Below are 20281 nucleotides of genomic sequence, written 5' to 3' on the forward strand. Positions count from 1 at the left end.
TCGATAGCAGAATATGTAAGAATTATGATGGGAAGCGCATATGCTATATATTATTGTTGTGTACTGCTATGTATCGTTGTGTACTATTTATTTTCTATTCGCATAATCAACTTAATAGAATATCTTAACTTTATGTTTTGTTCCATTTTCTATACGTACCATTGTGTAGTGTTTTTGTTTATTTTCTACACTTATGCATAAAATTACACATAAATTATCTCTATAGAAATTATGTCTACAAAGAATATGTATAAAATTACAGTTACAAATCAAGATTATCAAATACAAATGAAGAATATATATATACAAATAATGAATGAAAATTTCTCTGTACAAATAGAAACACAAATTCTTTGTACAAATAATGAATGACAACTTCGGATCAATTACTTTTTGGTTGCACAAAGAATGGAGTGTGCGAGTTCTGTCCTGAATTGTCAGTATTTATGCTCAATCCAGTTGACAGCCTGATATTGGATGACAACCTCTATATATTTACAAACGAACATTCTACAATCAAAGTTATTCTTTTAGGTTGGCGCACTACCGACAGTTAGAAGTAGAAGTGTAAACGAGTTGAGTTTTAGCACCATCGAGCTCAGCTTGTTAGTCGGAAAGTAAGCTCGAACTCGTACTCGAACTCGTCCCACCATAAATGAGCACGAGCCGGCTCATGAGCCGCACGATTTTGTGCCGTACTATGTGTCCATTGTTTCGCATCCATCCAAATTTTTTTATTTTTTCCCGCTTAGGTTCTCATTTCTGGGTTGTGTCTATCGTTTGGATCCCATATTTCAAACTTAGGATGATAATTTACATTAATGAAAAGAAGCCATCACTTGAAATGAGGTAATGAACTGTGAATTGGCATCCGTCACTTTTATACTATATGAATTAAGTAATTAACATATATTATGATAAATGAAAAGTAGCCGCATTAATGAAAAGCTTGCATTAATGAAAAGTATCTGCCAATATGCCATCTTTTATACTGTATACATTAACCTATATTATAATAAATAGTATATATTATTTTAATTAAATAAATAATTAATTATGAGTCCACTTGCGAGCTCACGAGCCGAACCTCATCAAGCTTGAACTCGACTTGTGAGCTCAATAAGTTCAGTATGCGAGCCCATAAATGAGCTGGATTGGGCCGGCTCGGCTCACTTTCACCCCTAGTTAGGATTGGCCACTGTCGTATGTCTTGCAATTCGAACTCACGAGTTTATGTTTTTTATGATAACAAACATTGTGACTCACATTTGTATGTCTACTTGTATTCATAGTGTATATTTGTTTGTGTGTGCACTAACATTTCAGGAACATTATGCACAATTCAACAAAAATTCAAGGCTCAAGATTAGGTTGAATAAGTTATGCTATAAAGATTTTTTTAATATTCATTAATATATTTTTTATTTTTTGAGTTAAGTCTTATAAGGGTGTATGTTAGCTTGGTGACAATGTACACACACACTCAGGGGGAGTGAAATTGAATCAAAACCAGATATTCAAATTTTGAACTAATCGTACTGTACGATTTATTTCATACTATACGATCAGCTCATCTAACTAATCGTACTAGACGATCAATTATGATCATGAAAAATAACCACCAATCATTATTTTAGCAAGATTTTAAATTTCATATTTTGTTTTAATTGTCAATGATGATGTATATCGTACTGGACAATCTATGATAATGCCTAAATTGATCATGTTATTAGAGGACTAAATATAGTTAATTTGTTCAATCCGATCATCCTGGATGATTAATGAAGATCGTACTGGACAACCCAAGAGATACATGGACGATACTTGATCATCCTAGATGAAATACCATAATTATTCATCTAATCGGCAAGAATGATCCCCAACATCGTACTGTTCGTAGTGTGCTATTTGGTGATCGTACAATATTGTCAGGTCAAATTCTGCACATCGCACTAGACGGTCCTGCAATTGTAATGTACGATCGTTGATGGTAGAATTAATTTTTTTGGATTTTTTAAACCCTTTATTTAAGCTTTCATTAAAGATATTATAAGTGTCTTTGGCATGCATTAAATTTCCATTATTCTGGAGAAAACTTGAAGAGAGAGTTTTGAAAGGGAGTGAGAAAATAGTGGAGTTTGAGAGGGAGAAGATCATTGTGGGTTTCAAGGGATTGTGGAGGGGGTTTCACACGGTTGCTCTAGCAAGCTTGCATCTTAGCACATCAGATTCAAGGTTTGTCTTGGGGGAAGTTTTGGGAAGAAGAAAATCTCCTTGGTGTTACAAGACCCAGCTACTCCACCGCGCGCACCGGGGAAGGTGAAAGGGATTCGTGGTTCTCTACCATCTCCTAGAGGGAGAAAAATGAGTCAATGTTCTCTGCCTTTGAAAGGAGATTCGGTCCTCTGTCATACTAGGTTGGTGGAATTGAAAAGATTTTGTAAGTGTTTCTCCACCTAGCTGTGGGGGCTAAAGAAGAGTCACTAAATGTTTAATGTAATACTTGGAACATGAGGTTCTGGGGAGTAGACGTATGTCAAGTTGGACCGAACCGCTATAAAATCTGGTGTGTTTATTTTTTATTTTGTTTGTTCACACTTTATTTTTCACATTTATTTTTGTGATAACTGTTTGGTTGAAAAATATGTGATTAATATTATGTTGTATTGATTTAGATTATTATCACCATCTTTGTAGCTTTTGATAAGTGTACTAGCTTTCGCATCAAGTGATAGTATTGCTTTCATCTTAGTGAGCCTTAAGGCTAGTTCATTGAGGTCTAACAACCTCCTCAAACTTTCAAGTTGTATTAGAGCACTTTCACACCGAAAACATAAAATTTTTAAATAACTGATGACATACCTAATGCAGACAAGAAATAAGAAGGAATGATTGGTAGAGGCTTGGGCATAACTGGTTATTCTCAGCTAGCAAAACGACAAAGGCATCATCATGGTTGTTGTCGATGTACCTGTCCATTAAAAGTTTGTAAAATTGACTTCTAAAAATAGCGACATTCCCAACAGAAAAATCATGTTAATATTTATTTAAAACATTATTTTATTTTAAACAAGATTAATTTAAATATTTATTTTAGATATCGTTTTCTTTAAAACAAGATAAATTTAAAATAGTAATAATATATTATGAATAAAAAATTATGAAAAAAGATATATTTTTAAATTGATTATGATAAATTAAATTATGAATCTGTTTAACACATAATAACTTATAAAAAATTTCATTCTAAATTATTTAATAAAAAATAAGAATTTTTTTTTTTGTATTTCAGATTTTAATTACAAAAATTCTTATATACCAACTCCCCAACATGACATCAATAAAAAAGCTTTGAATTTTTTTATTTATCTCTTATATTTTATTTCACTACCTACTTCTTTAATTTATCCATTCTAGTTTATTTCTCTCTCCTAATTTCTCTCTCTTAATTTTTTTTTTTAAATATTTTTATAACTTGAGTAAGTTGCCCACTCAAAGGGTGATTTTGCCTAGTTCTAAATTTATTTATTTTATTGATTTAATAACCCTCAATTTCTCTCAAATAAAAATTGGGGAAAATTGGTAAACACACCCAGGGTCGCGCCACTTATCTTATTATATATATTATCTGCCCTGAAGTCGACCGGTTTGGTTGGGGTCGACGCGGCGCGACCAAGAAAAAAGTAGGGATGGGAGTGCAGAAGGAGATTCTGAAGACCGGCAATGGAACCAAGCCTGTCCGCGGCCAAAACGTCACCGTCCACTGTACTGGCTTTGGTTAGTCCTGCCTGCTGCGTTTCTTTCTACCTTGTTTCTCTTCTTCTAATTTTTTCGCTCTTTTGTTTTGGATCAACACCATCTGATCGCGACCTTAGGTTTTATATTCTCGCGGTGGCTTTCAAAATGAAAAAGAAGCGATATGAAAGATGGCGAGCTCTACAACTTTTGGAACACCGTTGGACCAATAATTCACCGGGGCCGATTCGCCCATAACCATTTACTGATGTTTTAATACAGGAATTTCGTTATAGTTTGTTAATAATTGTTCAGTGTGATTTAAAAGATAAGGTCTTACTAAAATGTAAGTAGTGCTTTATTGGGGCGATAATATTTAAGGTGACGCTGTTGAGGAAAGCATGATTAGAATGAGTAATATGCAGCAAGGAGGACGGTTTAACACGTGCTGCAAGTATGGGATAATGATATGATAGATGGATTTGTAGGGGTTCTTAGTCTCTTCTAAGATCTTGAATCTTGGAATATATATTCTTAATGAGCTCTGGAATGGAAAAATATCATGGTTTGTGATGGTTCACATATTGAAAAATTGAGATGATCTCCAAATTTTGTTTTGTTGATGTTATCATATTATGAGGTTACTAGACAATCCTTTCTTTTTGGCTGACTCTTGTAGTTGTTGGATCAAGCTGATATTAGTGTTCTGATCACAAACACGCTGCATCTGTTTTCCAGTATGTTTGGGTTAGATTTTAAAGAGAAAATAAAATAATTAGAATGAAAGTAAATGCTTTCTTTTAATTGGGAATTTTCAACGAGAAGAAAAGGAAATAAATGAGCGGAAAACATTAATGAACATGATGGATTTTGTTTTTCTCTCAAAATGATTAGAAAGTTGATGGAATTCACATACTAAAAATTTTCATAACACCCAAACTACCCTTAGTGTAATAAAATAGCTACAGGGAATTTAAATGTATACCATCAAATTAAAAAATTCTTATGTATTTACTTATCTAACACCCAAATCTTTTTACTTATTCACATAACAACCTAATATCTAAATACATAAAAAATATCACTAACATTAATTTATCTAAAGTTAAATACACATTTTCTTGCATATATTTGGATGTCATTTAGACATGAATGTTTTATATAAGTTACTATAAAGATTTAGGTTAAAAAAAAACTATAAAGATTTAGGTGTTATACTTGTAAACATGTAGAAATTCAATTGCATGTATGTAAATCCCCCAATAATTTTAATCTATATGTATTTCTGAGGCGATATGTGTTACTTTGATTATAATATTTCATATAATTTATTTTCTTTTGACTCTAAATCAACAATTGGACGAGTAATTTTATTTTTTCTCATAAGGCTCCCATTCAAAATGAGAAGAAAATATATAATTTATTTTATTTTCTTTTCTCTTCAGTTGAACCTTTGATCATCTTTTCGCAACTGTCAATCAGAGTGGCATAAAAGCTAGGGAATGATTGATGGAAACATGAACCAATCATTTAGTTTTGAACCTTTGTTACTGTTATTCTTCCGTTGGACTAGTTTTTCCCATGCATTTGTCTTGGATTACTCGTAAAGCCTATATTCTCAGTATATCTTTCATGTGGAGTATTCTGCTACTTAAGCAGTTGGGCTTTCATCGTTTATGGTGGTCATTTAAGTTGTTGCTCCACTAGTTCGCCTAGGTTTTATTTTTCTGAGCCCTTTGTTTGATTTTATGAGTTATTGTTTGTATGTGCAAGTTCTTCTTCCTTTCTTATGCTTTAATAATTTAGTTACTAGTGCTTACAAGTTGTATTTACTTTATGTATATTAAGGTAAGGATGGTGATCTATCAAAAAAGTTTTGGAGGTAAGTCATTAAAGTTTATCTCTTTTTTAAATGAAAATTATGAAGAATCTGTCTCTTTTAGATCGATCATGATCATTCCCCTATTTTTTTATTTCAGTACCAAAGATCCCGGACAACAACCATTCACATTTAAGATAGGCTTGGGTTCTGTTATCAAAGGTGAGTGTGAAAATCAAATTTTCTTTCCGTGAAGAAATACCTGAACTAAGTATACACTGTTCTAGAGTTCTTAATAGTTGTTTTGAAGATGATTCATGCATTTTTTGGTGTGACCATTTAAACTCAATGCTAGTGACCTTTTATAGCTTGATAAAAATGGTTTACTGATGCATAAGACTCAGAAATGTGGGTTTTAGGGGCGGCTTGTTGTATATAACCTTCCTCATATTGTTACAGGCTATTTACGTGATTCTAACTTATGAATTGCTGGGCATAGTGGAGACAACTTAACTATTGCTCTAGACTCTAGAGTTACCCTTTCCTTTGATGAATTTGATAGGATCTAAAATTAATCTTTTTGTACTTTTCTTTGCTGTTTATTTTGAACATTGGATTTACATACTATGGATAGAAATGTTGGGATTGATTACTTTATTGATATGATATACTATTTTAGATTAAAGTCCCATTTTGATTTTAATTATCTTTGAGATCTTTCTTCTCTTAGTCAAATTTTCTGTTCAGCGTCATTTTGTCTTTTTATTTGAGTTAGCTTTTGGGCAGTTGATTTAAATGTCAAGATTTAGTAATACCATTGGTGCTTGCATTCATGGGAATTCAACCGGCTCTCCTGTCATCAAGCTTTAGTAAAATACTTAAATTGGTCACATATGATTTGCTATTATAGTAAAGTGTGACTATAGCCTAACTCACTCTTTTAGCTGATTTAGGCTTTGTTTCGGACGGCTTTCTTACTGCTTCTTAAAGCAGTTTCTTAGTACAAAAATTAAAATTTTTTTTATTAAAAAATTGCTTTAAGAAGCAATAAAAAAGCGGTCCCAAACGAAGCCTTAGTCTATTTGATGGTGATTATGATGATGGGAACATAATAGCTTTTGGTTTGATTCCTTTTACTGCTTATAAAAATTTGAATTATCACCATTACTTGGGATCTTGTTATACTTTTTGACTGCTGAGTTGTTCGGTTATTCTTAGGTACGACGGTAATCCTAGTAATTTTAGTTTTAGTTATTTTTGATAAAACTGAGTGGCTTTTATTCTAAACCCAGGTTTTAGGCTTTGGCCGTAATACCTGTGAGAATGGTTATTTATAGATAGTTCCTGTTCATCTGAATTTGCAATATTAAGGTCCTAAGGGATGGATTGATTACTGTTGATGCTTTTAAAAAAAATCTTTTGGCATGGTTTGCTTTTGAAGATGAGTTTTGTCGATCTTACTAGCACAGTATATAGCAAGTGTGCAAGTATTTGCTCAAATTGTCACTTACTAGTTAGCATGCCTGGGCATTTCCCTGCATCTTTTTTGTTAAAATGATGATATTTATAATTTCTTTTAGTTTTTATGATAAGATTAATTGATTTAGGTAGTGGTAAGTAAATTAGCCTAGTGGTTTTCTGTACAACCATTCATGTAGAACTTGAAAGCTGGCACAGGTACTTGACTACATTTATTGAGTTTCACGTCAGGGTTCCATTTATTGTGCTAACATGTACCATAGATCAAAAATGAAATGGTGATTAACATAGGAAGCCGTATGGCAGTCAACTAAACCATATCATCAATTCCAAATAGAAATAAACCTTCATCATGATCTTACAGTAATAGAAAACTGGGTGAAAGCAGGAAAGAGCTCTTTTATCTAGCAAGGAAGGAGGGAGGGAGGGAGAGTTTTTATGATTTTATCTTCATTCATCTTATACTATTTAATAACATATTTGCATTATTGAGATTTAAAATAGGTTCAACTAATTAAATATGACATTGAGAATTGTCAAAAGAGGATGATCGAGCTGCTTTAGATCTTAACCATTCAAAGATCTGGATGTAGGATATAATATTTTTTTATCTTATGCATGTATGTACGAGCAATTATGAAAAGGTGGAGATGAGTTTTACAGCCGCTTACCAGCATAATTTAAATATTTTTATGTTCCTTGAATCCTTAGTTTTTTTGTTTCTAGCAAGAGAGCACAAATTGAGTTGGAAAATAATTTCTATTAGGGATCTTATTGTTATATTCTATTTTTTCATGATTGAAAACAGAAATATATATTCCTTTTTTATGATTTACGGCTCTTTTTATTGCATAGGCCTTTTTCGCTTGAACTCTTTGTATTTGCTTAAGCCGCATCTTTTGTTAATCTAATATGTTTATCTCTCATTTGGCTTACTAAAATATATTTTATTAATATGTAGGGTAGGTTCGAGATTATGACACACTTGGTTTTTTTCTTATGAATTTAATTAGTCATTTATACACGTTTGCACTGTGCCCTAGCGAAAAATAGAGATTGTACACGTCAAAACAAACTTGGGAATGCTCGAGGCACATAATTTTCTTTTAATATGCATTCATTTTCTGTAATTTTATTTTTTGATGGATTTTTTGGTATTCTGTTGATATCATCATCATCAACCTTATCCTTTTTATTTGAGTTTAACTTTATGAATCTTTTTCACAAGCGCGCGCACGCACGCATATATCTAGATCTCTATTTAAAAATGCATTTTTTATATCTAATTTGTGGAGAGATCAATCAAGATTCATAGTTAGAGAGAGGATGACCTGGGTAGAGTTAATTTTAGCAATTAGTGCAAAGATTCCTTTATAATTTTTGCCATAAGTTTGAGTAAATCTATTTGCAATAACTCTAGTTTCCATTTTAAATGCTCCCATCAGCCTTATATTTTTGATTGAAGATTCATTTGCATCCAACATGATTTGTTTTGGTAAGATCGAGAATTGCATGTGTCATTCTTTGACTATGCTTTCATTTCTTCATGAACACTTTTATCTATTTAGTTATTTTTAACATGTACTGAATGTTATTAGGGATGTCCGAAATGAAAAGATTAGTTGTGCATACATGAAACTAAAGAGATAAGTTGTAAGAAATGTATTCACTAGTTTGGTATTTTGTACAATGTTTTGTCATCCTTGTACATTTCTTATTAGCAATCGGGATATCTATGTCAGAATTAACATTTTTATGTGAAGGATGATCGAAGGTTTTGGTTAAGATGGCCAGTTTTCCAAACTTCTTTATATCTTGTTTGTTGTATGCGATTTTGCAAAATTTTTTTAGTATGGTCAAATTTATGAGCTTAAGGGAGGTTAAGGATAGATCGAGATTAAAAGTTAGTGAGACGGATAAAAAACTCGTATTCATGAAGTGTGTTAAAATTCCCCCTCTGAATGTGAGTTTTTAAAAGAACGGTTGGTTTTAAAAAAATGTTATATATTAGAAGTGTGGAATTTATCTTTTCTTTATAATGATAATATTTATAATCTTTTTGGTTGGGAGAATAATAATTAAACATGCATTTAAAAGTTTTTGGATCAAGTTGTTTCGTTCTTTAGGTGGGATGTGGACATAAGCATAACACCTAATGACTTTGTCTGGAATAGTAAAGATGATTATATTTGTGAGATATGTCTTGATGAAGATTGGGCAAGGGGTTTTGAATTTGATAATCCTTGACGACATTCAATTCATAAGGTTTGCATTCTCTAAAAAAAATGTTTTGAGGCACACACCTTTAAGTGCCTAAAATTGAGGCGTGCAAAGAGTGCTTTGACGCTTAAGCTTTATTGTTTCTAGTGAGGATAGCTTTTTTTTTTAAATGAGGCATATGTCTAGAGGCATTTTGAAGCAACACCTCATTCTAAAGAGGGTTTTAAAAAATTTATGTGTATTATATTATTATTAATAAAAATATTGTTGTTGCGAAATCCCAAGTTTTGAATGAGAAATGTGGAGAGGCGTTAGGTAGTTGACAATTAGCGTAGAATTTGTTGAATATTATGTTAATGCTATGGCATTCCTTGGAAGCAACATGCTATATGGATACATCGAAATTGTGTGTAAAGGTTGCTGCACTGGCACTTGGGTGCAACGTTAAATAAGAAATGGTTTTCACATCATGGACGGATGTGTGCAAAAAACTATTAAACTATAATTAAGATAGAACCTTAAAATATAAGTACTCTTACAAGTAAATCAATGAAATTAATAGATATTATGATTTATAAAAAGATAAATATTCTATGTATTTAGGAAACTAAATGGATGAGAGAAAAGGTTAAAAATATTGATAGTTTAGGATTTAAACTATGATGTTCAGGTAAGAGTCATAATAAAAATAGTGTAGGTGTGATTATTAATAAGAGTTTGAAGGATAATATTGTAAAACTTAATAAAATTGGATATATAATTATAGTTTTGAGATTATTGTTGATGTTAATATTATTAATGTTATAAGTGTTTATGTTTATTTAAGTAGATTTTAATGTGTTTAAGATATGTGATCTAGTAAGTTTGGGATGACTTAGATGAATTAATATAAAGAATACCTCTTGAAGAAAAAAAAATTATGATAGGAGATTTAACTGGACTTGTTGGTATAGTGGTAGAAAATTTTTGAAGTATTCATAGTAACTATGAGTTTGGAGTGACTAATAAAGGCGGTAGGATCATATCAGATTTTCCTATATTGTATGATTGTGTAATTGTTAATATTTTATTTAAGAAAAGAGAGGAATATCTGATCACTTATGAGAATTCACATAATAAAACATGGATTAATTATTTTCTTACATGAAAAATAGATTATTTAGATAGTAAATATTATAAGTTCATTATGAGTGAAAAATTATGTATCCAAATTTGCTTATTAGATTTGGACTTATCAAGTGGTTTAAAATTAAAAATAAAATAAAATATAAAACAAATTTAAAATTATTCATAAACAGGAACATGTATTTGATGAAGAATTAAATCTAAATTTGCGATTGAGTTTGAGCATGAGATCAATTCTAAATCTAAACATACGCTGGAACATAAACTTCAAATTATATTGAAAGTACAATTGTATTTGAACATAAAGAGTAATTCAAAGCTTAAAACTAATCCCAAATCTGAACTTAAATTTATAATAATAACCATTGAATGGTAACTTGAGCTTCTGAAAGACAGTAAACCTCTTTCTGAATGTGATGTTGAATAAATCGTGCATAATATAGTTGATAAGTCAATTGAACAAACTGATAGAATTATCTCTGAATGTGAAGTAAATAAATGAAACTGGATTCTAAATTATAATCTTTTTGGTTGGGAGAATAATAATTAAACATGCATTTAAAAGTTTTTGGATCAAGTTGTTTCGTTCTTTAGGTGGGATGTGGACATAAGCATAACACCTAATGACTTTGTCTGGAATAGTAAAGATGATTATATTTGTGAGATATGTCTTGATGAAGATTGGGCAAGGGGTTTTGAATTTGATAATCCTTGACGACATTCAATTCATAAGGTTTGCATTCTCTAAAAAAATGTTTTGAGGCGCACACCTTTAAGGGCGCCTAAAATTGAGGCGTGCAAAGAGTGCTTTGAGGCTTAAGCTTTATTGTTTCTAGTGAGGATAGCGTTTTTTTTAAATGAGGCATATGTCTAGAGGCATTTTGAAGCAGCACCTCATTCTAAAGAGGGTTTTAAAAAATTTATGTGTATTATATTATTATTAATAAAAATATTGTTGTTGCCAAATCCCAAGTTTTGAATGAGAAATGTGAAGAGGCTTTAGGTAGTTGACAATTAGCGTAGAATTTGTTGAACATTATATTAATGCTAGGGCATTCCTTGTAAGCAACATGCTATATGGGTTAAATACAGCGAAATTGTGTGGAAAGGTTGATGCACTGGCACTTGGGTGAAACGTTAAATAAGAAATGGTTTTCACATCATGGACGGATGTGTGCAAAGAACTATTAAACTATAATTAAGATAGAACCTTAAAATATAAGTACTCTTACAGTCAAATCAATGAAATTAATAGATATTATGATTTATAAAAAGATAAATATTCTATGTATTTAGGAAACTAAATGGATCAGAGAAAAGGCTAAAAATGTTGATAGTTTATGATTTAAACTATGATGTTCAGGTAAGAATCATAATAAAAATAGTGTAGGTGTGATTATTACTAAGAGTTTGAAGGATAATATTGTAAAACTTAATAAAATTGGATATATAATTATAATTTTAAGATTATTGTTGATGTTAATATTATTAATATTATAAGTGTTTATGTTTATTAAGTAGATTTTAATATGTGTTTAAGATATATGATCTAGTAAGTTTGGAATGACTTAGATGAATTAATATAAAGAATACATCTTGAAGAAAAATTTTTATTATAGGAGATTTAACTGGACTTGTTGGTATAGTGGTAGAAGATTTTTGAAGTATTCATAGTGGCTATGAGTTTGAAGTGACTAATAAAGGCGGTAGGATCATATCTGATTTTCCTATATTGTATGGTTGTGTAATTGTTAATATTTTATTTAAGAAAAGAGAGGAATATTTGATCACTTATGAGTATTCACATAATAAAACATATATTAATTATTTTCTTACATGAAAAATAGATTATTTAGATGGTAAATATTATAAGTTCATTATGAGTGAAAAATTATGTATCCAAATTTGCTTATTAGATTTGGACTTTAAGATCAAGTGGTTTAAAATTAAAAATAAAATAAAATATTATCTTAGATGTAGATGTTTAAATAATGCAATAAAAATAATTTTGAGAGTAAGATTTAAGATATTTAGATTTTGGTTGTTCCCGAGAAAGTTAATATGTTATGTGGGAAAAGTAACTAGTGAAATTATAAAAGTTGGAAAGTATGTGTTAGAGAATCAAAAGAAAAAAGTTCTATTAGTAAATATAGTCGATGACATAATAAAAAAATTGTAACTAAATATACAAAATTAAAAGTTTTGTTATAGAAATTGGTTTAGATGTAAAAGCTTGGAAAATTGACATAGATATAGAGGGGCTTGAGGGAGTCTAAACAAGTTATATGTGATGAAAAAAATTAGCTTTTAATGATTTATATAATTAATTAGATACTAAAGTGGGTGACAGATGTATAAGTTAGCTAAATAAATATATAGTAGAAGTTAGGATTTAGTTTAAGTGAAGTACATTAAGGATGAAGATGAAATTTGTATTTTGAGAAAAGAATATTTGATATAGGTGGATGAGATATTTCGTGAAACTTTTTAATGAAGGTTGTGAGAATACGATTGATCTTAGTGACCTTAGCTCTCTAACTGAAAATAGAGATTTTTATTTTTATCATTGTATTAGTAAAAATGTTAGAGAGACTTTAAAGAAAATAAAATGTGGAAAAACATGACTCAATGATATTCAAATAGAAGTGTGGAAATTCTTAGACGATTATGGAATTTCTTGGCGTATTAAACTTTTAAATATTATTTTGAAGACTTAAAAGATGCAAGATGAGTGAAGAAAAAGTGTTTTGATTCCTATTTGAAGAATAAAGATGATGCACAAGATTATTCAAATTACAAATGAATTAAGTTTTCTTGCATTAAAATTATGGGAAAGAGTAATTGAGCATAAGTTATGATGTGATACTTATGTTTCTCAAAATAAGCTTGGATTCATGTTGGGTAAGTCTACTTTAAAAGCTATACATTTGCTTAAAGATTTGTTGCAGAAGTACAAAGAGAGTAACGACCTACATATGATATTTATTGATTTAGACTAGAGTAAACATATGATAAAGTTCTAAGAGAAATGTTCAGGAGAGTTATATACAAAAGAGTATTTAATTATGCTTATATTTAAGTCGTTAAGGCATGTATACATGAACTATTAATAGTGTTCAAACACAAGGTGGTTTGGCCAAGTATTTTCTTATTTTAGTGAGATTACATTAAGGATTAGCTTTAAGCCCATATCTTTTTTCTTTAGTCATGGACGCTCTTACTAAACATTTGCAAGTGGATGTAGTTTGGTGTATGTTTTTTGCTTATGATATTCTTTTTGTTCCTAAGACTAGAGAGAGATAGAGTATGTGAAAAATTTGAATTATTGAGGTCAAACTTAGATTCTAAAGGTTTTCATTTGAGTAGATCTAAAATTGAATACATGGAGTGTAAGTTTAATAGTAATAAATCTAGTTGTGGGATTATGACATTGGGTGATCATGTCAGTAAAAACATTGTATGTTTTAGATATCTCGGGTCTATTGTTCAAAGCGATGGTGAAAGAGATGATATTATTAGTAGAATTCAAGTTGGATGGTTGAAGTGGAGGGATGTATCGGGCTTGTTGTGTGATAGTAATGTACCCTTTAAACTTAAGGGAAAATTTTATAAGATGATGGAGAGATTTGCAATGTTTTATGGTGCAGAATGTTGGCCATTAAAAGTGAATAATAAAATTAAGTATTCTAGAGATGAAGATGCTCAAGTGGATGATGGGCTTTACATTTAGAGATAAAATCTGAAACGGGTATTTATGTGAAAAGGTTGGAATAGCTCCAGTGGCAGATAAGATTAGAAAGAGTAGCCTTAGATGGTTTGGTCATATAAAACGCCGGCTTTCTGATGACTCTGTTAGGTGATTATATGTATTAGATCCAACCTATGTTAAGAAAGGTAAATGTAGACCTAAAAATGCTTGATTAGAAAATAATAAAAATATTATTTTTATTAGATTTAATGAGAATTTGACTCTTAATAGGATACAATGGAGAAAAAGGATTCTTATAGTCAACCACGCAGTGGTATAAAAGATTAGTAGTTGTTGTATATTATTATTAATAAATATAACGTATTATATTATCACACACCCATGCCTTCATTCTAGTGGTCAATGACTGCAATAGGGCTCGGGTGGGATTGGGATCGGGTGGTCCAGAGCAAGCTGTCTTCTTTGTTCATCTTCGTCCTTCATATTCATTTTGCCATCTGATTCATTCTAGCTTCTTCATTATCGTGCCATTGATTCCTCCTCCCTTTCTCTAAATAAGTCCCTCTTAGATTTTAAATTCAAATTAGATATATTGTCCTAAATAGTTTCTTCCCAATTATAATTAATACTTTTCTAAACAATTCACCTTTTGATTCAGAACCTTCCTAAACATCCCTCTTGAATAGGAAATTTTGTAATTCCCTCAAAATCAAATTGGTCGGTCGATCATATTACCATAGTAAAGCAATAATCTGAAGAGCTGTTGATATCATATGTTTATATCAAATTACATTTGGAAAATGTTTATAGAGTTTTTTTCCTTGTTTATCTTATTTACATGAGTATTAAATCCATCACAAACCTTAGTATTGAACCAACAACACTCACAGGAATACCATAAAGGTGATAGCCACAATTTGCCTGATTTGGTAAAAGTCAACTACTACGAATTGAGCCTTTGATATGACAATTACAAGTGATATTGAGAGTTGAACTCGACAGTATCCAAGAATTAAACCAAATTTGTTGGTCAACTTAAACATTAGGAAATTGGAAATTAGTCATTTCTTTAGGCCATCATCACAAGCATGTGTAAACCATTGAAATTATAAAGGGTTAAATCTCAAAATTGTCTCTCGACTATTTATATATGGTCACTCAGAGCATCACAATTCTCCAATTTAATCCCTTGGCCATATAAAATTGATCTAAAACCAATTTGGTCACTTGGCCATACAAAATTTATCTAAGGCGGTCTCTCATGGACAAAGTTGAGATTAATTTGGTATAGTCGAGGGTCTAAATTGGGATCAATTTTGTAGCGGGTAAAAAATCTGAACCCGAACCCTTCCCATTTGCTAAACGTGTCAACCCGAACCCGGATTTTTCCGTGTCGGGTTTCGGGTCGGGTCGGGTCAAAAATTGACACCCCTACTCAAAATGGTCACTCAGAGCATCACAATTCTCCAATTTAATCCCTTGGCCATACAAAATTGATCTAAAACCAATTTGGTCACTTGGCCATACAAAATTTATCTAAGGCGGTCTCTCATGGACAAAGTTGAGATTAATTTGGTATAGTCGAGGGTCTAAATTGGGATCAATTTTGTATCACATTTTTTGCATGAGGGATCATTTTCTTTCAAATTGTTATGATTGGGGACTAAATTTGAGAAATGTGTTACTCTAGGACCAACCCCACATGAATAGTCAAAGGATTATTTTGTTATTTAATCTAAATTATAAAATAAATTAAAATAAACCAACGGATGAAAATACATAAAATTTACTCAAATCTTTAGTTGATGCGATGCTTTAACAAAAATAAATATTCAAAATTTCATCACTTTAACATATAAAAAGACTTTGTTCATTATAAAGTTCTATTTGTATGTGATATTTTGTCGATTTTCTATGGTCAACTCTTTGATCAGGGCAGATACTTGAAAATTTTGTGGTTGAGTTTCCCTCGATACAAACACTGGCTTGATTCTTCTGTTTTTGGTGGCTTATTTTCTTTTATTTCATTTTATTTTTAAATATTGTTATTAGATTGAACTTGTATTTGATTTTATTCAATTTTGATACAATTTGCGTTTCATTGAGCACGTGGTATCATTTAGTTGTATGGTTTTCTTATGATTATTAATTTGTAAGCATTTTTTCTAGAACTATTGAATTATATTTGGGTTGATTCTCATTAGTTCTTTTTTTCATTGAAGGTAAAAATTGTCGTTAAAATTAATAGTTTGTGGTTCGTAAAATTTTGTGTATGTTGCTGCGTAATGTTTTTGGATCTTCTATTAGATTTACATAAAGAAATCTAGAATCTAAGATGGCTTATATCATTGAGTAGTATTGGGATGATAATGTTGCCTTCCATGATATCTTATGAATTGATACAGGAGCATGCCTGTTCTTCCTTAGTTGATTCATTGGAGAGCATTATCTTTTGTAACTATTCTATGCTTTATTTATGCTTTCTTTTATTATTGAATTTGGACATTTGTTAATTGTATGTTCTAATTGATGTTTTTTAATTCAGATAAAGGACTAGTATTTGTATCAGGTCATGCTATATTTAATAAATGAAATAGGCCACGCGATAACTCTCTCACTCAACTTATCTCTCACATGCTTGTTCTCTCTCTACTCCTTTCTTCTCAATCCCCCTCCTTTTCTCTTCTCTTTTAAATTCTCTCTTCAAAACTAGAACAAGAAGAGCTCTAGAAAATCATTAGCAAATCTGTCAGAAAGGAGGCTTAAGAGTCTGAGGCAGTGAAGGAGTGGAAGGAGGCGTATTAAATTTATAGCCGGTAATAGAGGGAACGGCTGGGGATGGAGAAGTTAATTTGGGGAGCGGAAGAGAGACATGCGATTCGGTGTTTAAAAGAGTTAATTTCAACGGCTGTAATTAGTCCTATATATATTTTTTCCTTTTACTACGACAAACTGTATCTGGAGTTGTAACGGCTTTTCAATAAAATAGAAGTTTTATCTTTTCTTATATTTTTGGTATTAATGCCATGCTTTTGTGAATTCATAAGAAATCATAATGCTGAAAGGTTTTCTTTATCGTCTGTAAAATGGTAATTAGAGCTCCTTCAAAGTGCAGATGGGCTTCAATATGGAATTGCAATCCCGTAAACCCTTGTTTGTCCAGCCTTCTCATAACTGTTCTAGACTGTTCATCTTATGACCCCTCTAACCTAATTAGTTATTTAAATATGCTTTACTAAATAGATATCAACTTAATGCTATGTGCTATATTTTCTAGGATGGGATGAAGGTGTTATGGGCATGGAAGTTGGTGAAATTGCACGTCTCCAGGTAATATATTCTTATCTGCTTGTAAAATTTTTGAAATTGGGCTCCTCAACCTCTACAATCATCATTTTTTTAGAGGGGGGAGAAAAAATTCCTAAGCAAGGGGTTGCCAATTTTAGTGAAGGTAGCTTTTTGCCGTGACTTCATTTCAATGAAGACTAAATGGGATCATGCACTGATGTTTAGTTCAGGAGTTTCCATTCAACTTCCTGGATTACTAGTGTTTCTTTAAGTTTTTATTATTATTAAATGCAAATAATTGTTGCCAAGAAGCTATTATCTATCCTATAACTTTATTCAGTGCCATATCTGAAATCTAACCTTTATCAGTATTCCCAATTATCTGAGGCTGTCTTGATTAATCGTCATTCACTGTTCTTGTGGTATTTCATAAGTTATATTGGAACTAGAAGTTTCTGATCCTCAAATATCAGTCTTTATGCTTTAAGCCTCGTTTGTTTCGGTGTTTTTTTTCGCTGTTTGGAGGAACGCTTATATTGAAATGCTTTTTAGGGAACTTCATTTTTCTACTGTTTTGAGAAGCTTTTTTACATTTAGTTCTCCATTAGAAAACTCTATTCTCTTAATCATTATTTCTAAAACTACCTTTTACAAAAGGAAAAGAAGAACCAAACGAAACCTTAGTTATCACACTAGTTTTCCTTTATGATGGCTGTTATGGAGATTTTAGATTTAGGCGTGCTTCATAGTAATGCTGTTTCGGCTGAATATTTGCTTCTTGATTTGCAGTGCTCTCCAGATTATGCTTATGGAGCTAATGGATTTCCAGCATGGGGAATTCAACCTAACTCTGTTTTGGTATTTGAAATTGAAGTCCTTGGTGCCCAGTAGTACTGATAGAATTCTGCTATTTCAACTGGAAGTATTATGACTGTCTTTTTGTTTTACACGCTTGTAACTGATATTTAAGCTGGATCTAATGGCAGTCACCTGATGGTGCATTACTGGAGGCTTTGATTTACCTTACACAAATATTTTCAAACCTTAGGCAGTAACTTTTTTTATATTTGTTGGAGGCTTCTTATTTCAATCCATGCTTTTTTAAATTGTATGCAGAATGCTTTAAGTTGTGATAACCAGTATGGTCTTCCAATGATACCGAACTATTACGCCTTTCTCAAAATTTAAATGGATTGAAATGTAGTAGCGGTTTTCAATGGTGCTGATGGGGATTATATCGATGTAGGATTATATCTGGAAAGGAAATGTTTTTTTTTTCTTCCTTCGATTGCATTTATCTAATAAAAACTGCATTTTGTTTTCGGTGCTTTTTTATTTTCTAGTTTATTGAATTAGGGTTTAAGCCTTTAAGGGAGCCGAGCCATCTTGAATTCAGCTTACTAGTAAGCTCACGAGTTGAGTTTGTCAACCCACAAGTCCAACAAGTCCAAGCCATCTTGAGCTTGTTATGACTCGACTCGATTAGCTGTTGAGCTACTTGATCTCGTAACACTCTAATCCAATGAATTCAAAAGTTTAATTATGTCTGCTTCCATAGTTTCACTTCCCTCGTTTGCACCTCGCAACATATAGTCTATACTACCCATTTCATAACTTGCGATCCGTCGTCACTAAAACCTTGGTCTGCCCGGCGCAATAGTTTCCGGTAGTGGCTCACATAACTTGGATCGTCTATCCTGCTCCAACAAGTGCAACTTCCCTTGCTTGCATTGTTGGCCTCATCAATCCTTGTTGGCCTCATCAATCCTTGTCCAACGAACTCCCCACCCCCACCATTGTTGTCCTTGTCATTCCTTCACCATTGAGTTATAACTATGGTTTATTTCCTTTGTAAATCATCTCGAGTCATTGATTTTATGTTGAGCTTGGAATGTACGGACGAGCCAAACTTGAGCTCAATGTGCGAGTTTGACTCAAGCTTGAATTTTGAGATGAGATTTTGATAGGCGGGTTAAGCTGGAGTTGCTTATGATTCGAGCTCAATTTTACTTGACTTAATTATACTGCTATTATTGAGAATAAAATAGTAATACAGAGGGACATGTCATCGTTCTGATATTTTTGGTGCCTTCTTCATGTAAACGGCAAGAAGAAATCCACGAGAACATAGGTTATGGGTGTTATAAGAGATGATAAATCTGTGGCATCTTAGTTTTGTAACTTGAGCTAACCTCAGCTGTCCTTGTTAAGTACAAAATAAGGAGCTTTCAATGGCTGCAGTGTTTATCTGGCGTGGTCGATTGGTGTTTATGTACAGCATGAGAGAAGTTGAATTTGTCGATCCCGCATGCACCTAATATAAGTGATTCAGTGGCTTTGGATTGTTAGAATTGCATATCTAATATAATTAAATTCTTCGAAATTTATTGCGCACTAAAAGATTTATAATGATAAAGAGAAAATATTTAATATTTTTATTTTATATGAATGTCCAATATATATAAAAGAGGGTTGCAAGGAAAATCAAATATTTACTTAGGAAATCAATGAATGAAAAATCACAAAGTTTAGACCAGTTGAAATGATTTGAGGAGTGTATGTTGTTTGTTATACATGATGCACTTATCTTTAATTGTGGAAGATAATGATATAGTATAGTAGAGAAAAACAAAAGAGAATATGGAAGTTATGAAAGCCTTCTAACATAGGAGTTATCTTTAAGATATTATTTATGATATATTTGATTGTTCTTCTTTAAGAAGAGGAGATAATAGCCATGGAGTGGTTGCTACAGGATTGTGGTCAGGCGATGATGATTGGGAGCCTGTAGTCAAGCAATGATGGGTAGGGATCGTATTCGAATGATAGTTGTTGGAAGACTATAAACGAATAACGGTGGTTGGAAGATCATAATTGAGTGATGGTTGCCGATGATTGTATTTGGG

The 20281-nt window shown here is 31.6% G+C and overlaps 1 protein-coding gene across 1 annotated transcript; it reads left to right on the forward strand.

Moving 5' to 3' along the window:
- The first annotated feature begins 3622 nt into the window (after window positions 1-3622).
- LOC110115481 (peptidyl-prolyl cis-trans isomerase FKBP12) lies at window positions 3623-18531 on the forward strand. The gene is made up of 5 exons (XM_020848728.2): window positions 3623-3777; window positions 5584-5617; window positions 5715-5776; window positions 17365-17417; window positions 18165-18531. Exons 1-5 carry the CDS (start codon window positions 3690-3692, stop codon window positions 18264-18266), a joined length of 339 nt encoding a protein of 112 aa, XP_020704387.1. The 5' UTR covers window positions 3623-3689; the 3' UTR covers window positions 18267-18531.
- Window positions 18532-20281: the final 1750 nt, after the last annotated feature.

The sequence above is a fragment of the Dendrobium catenatum genome, unplaced genomic scaffold (assembly GCF_001605985.2).
Source record: "Dendrobium catenatum unplaced genomic scaffold, ASM160598v2 fragScaff_scaffold_1483, whole genome shotgun sequence".
In the NCBI taxonomy this organism is placed as follows: Eukaryota; Viridiplantae; Streptophyta; class Magnoliopsida; order Asparagales; family Orchidaceae; genus Dendrobium; species Dendrobium catenatum.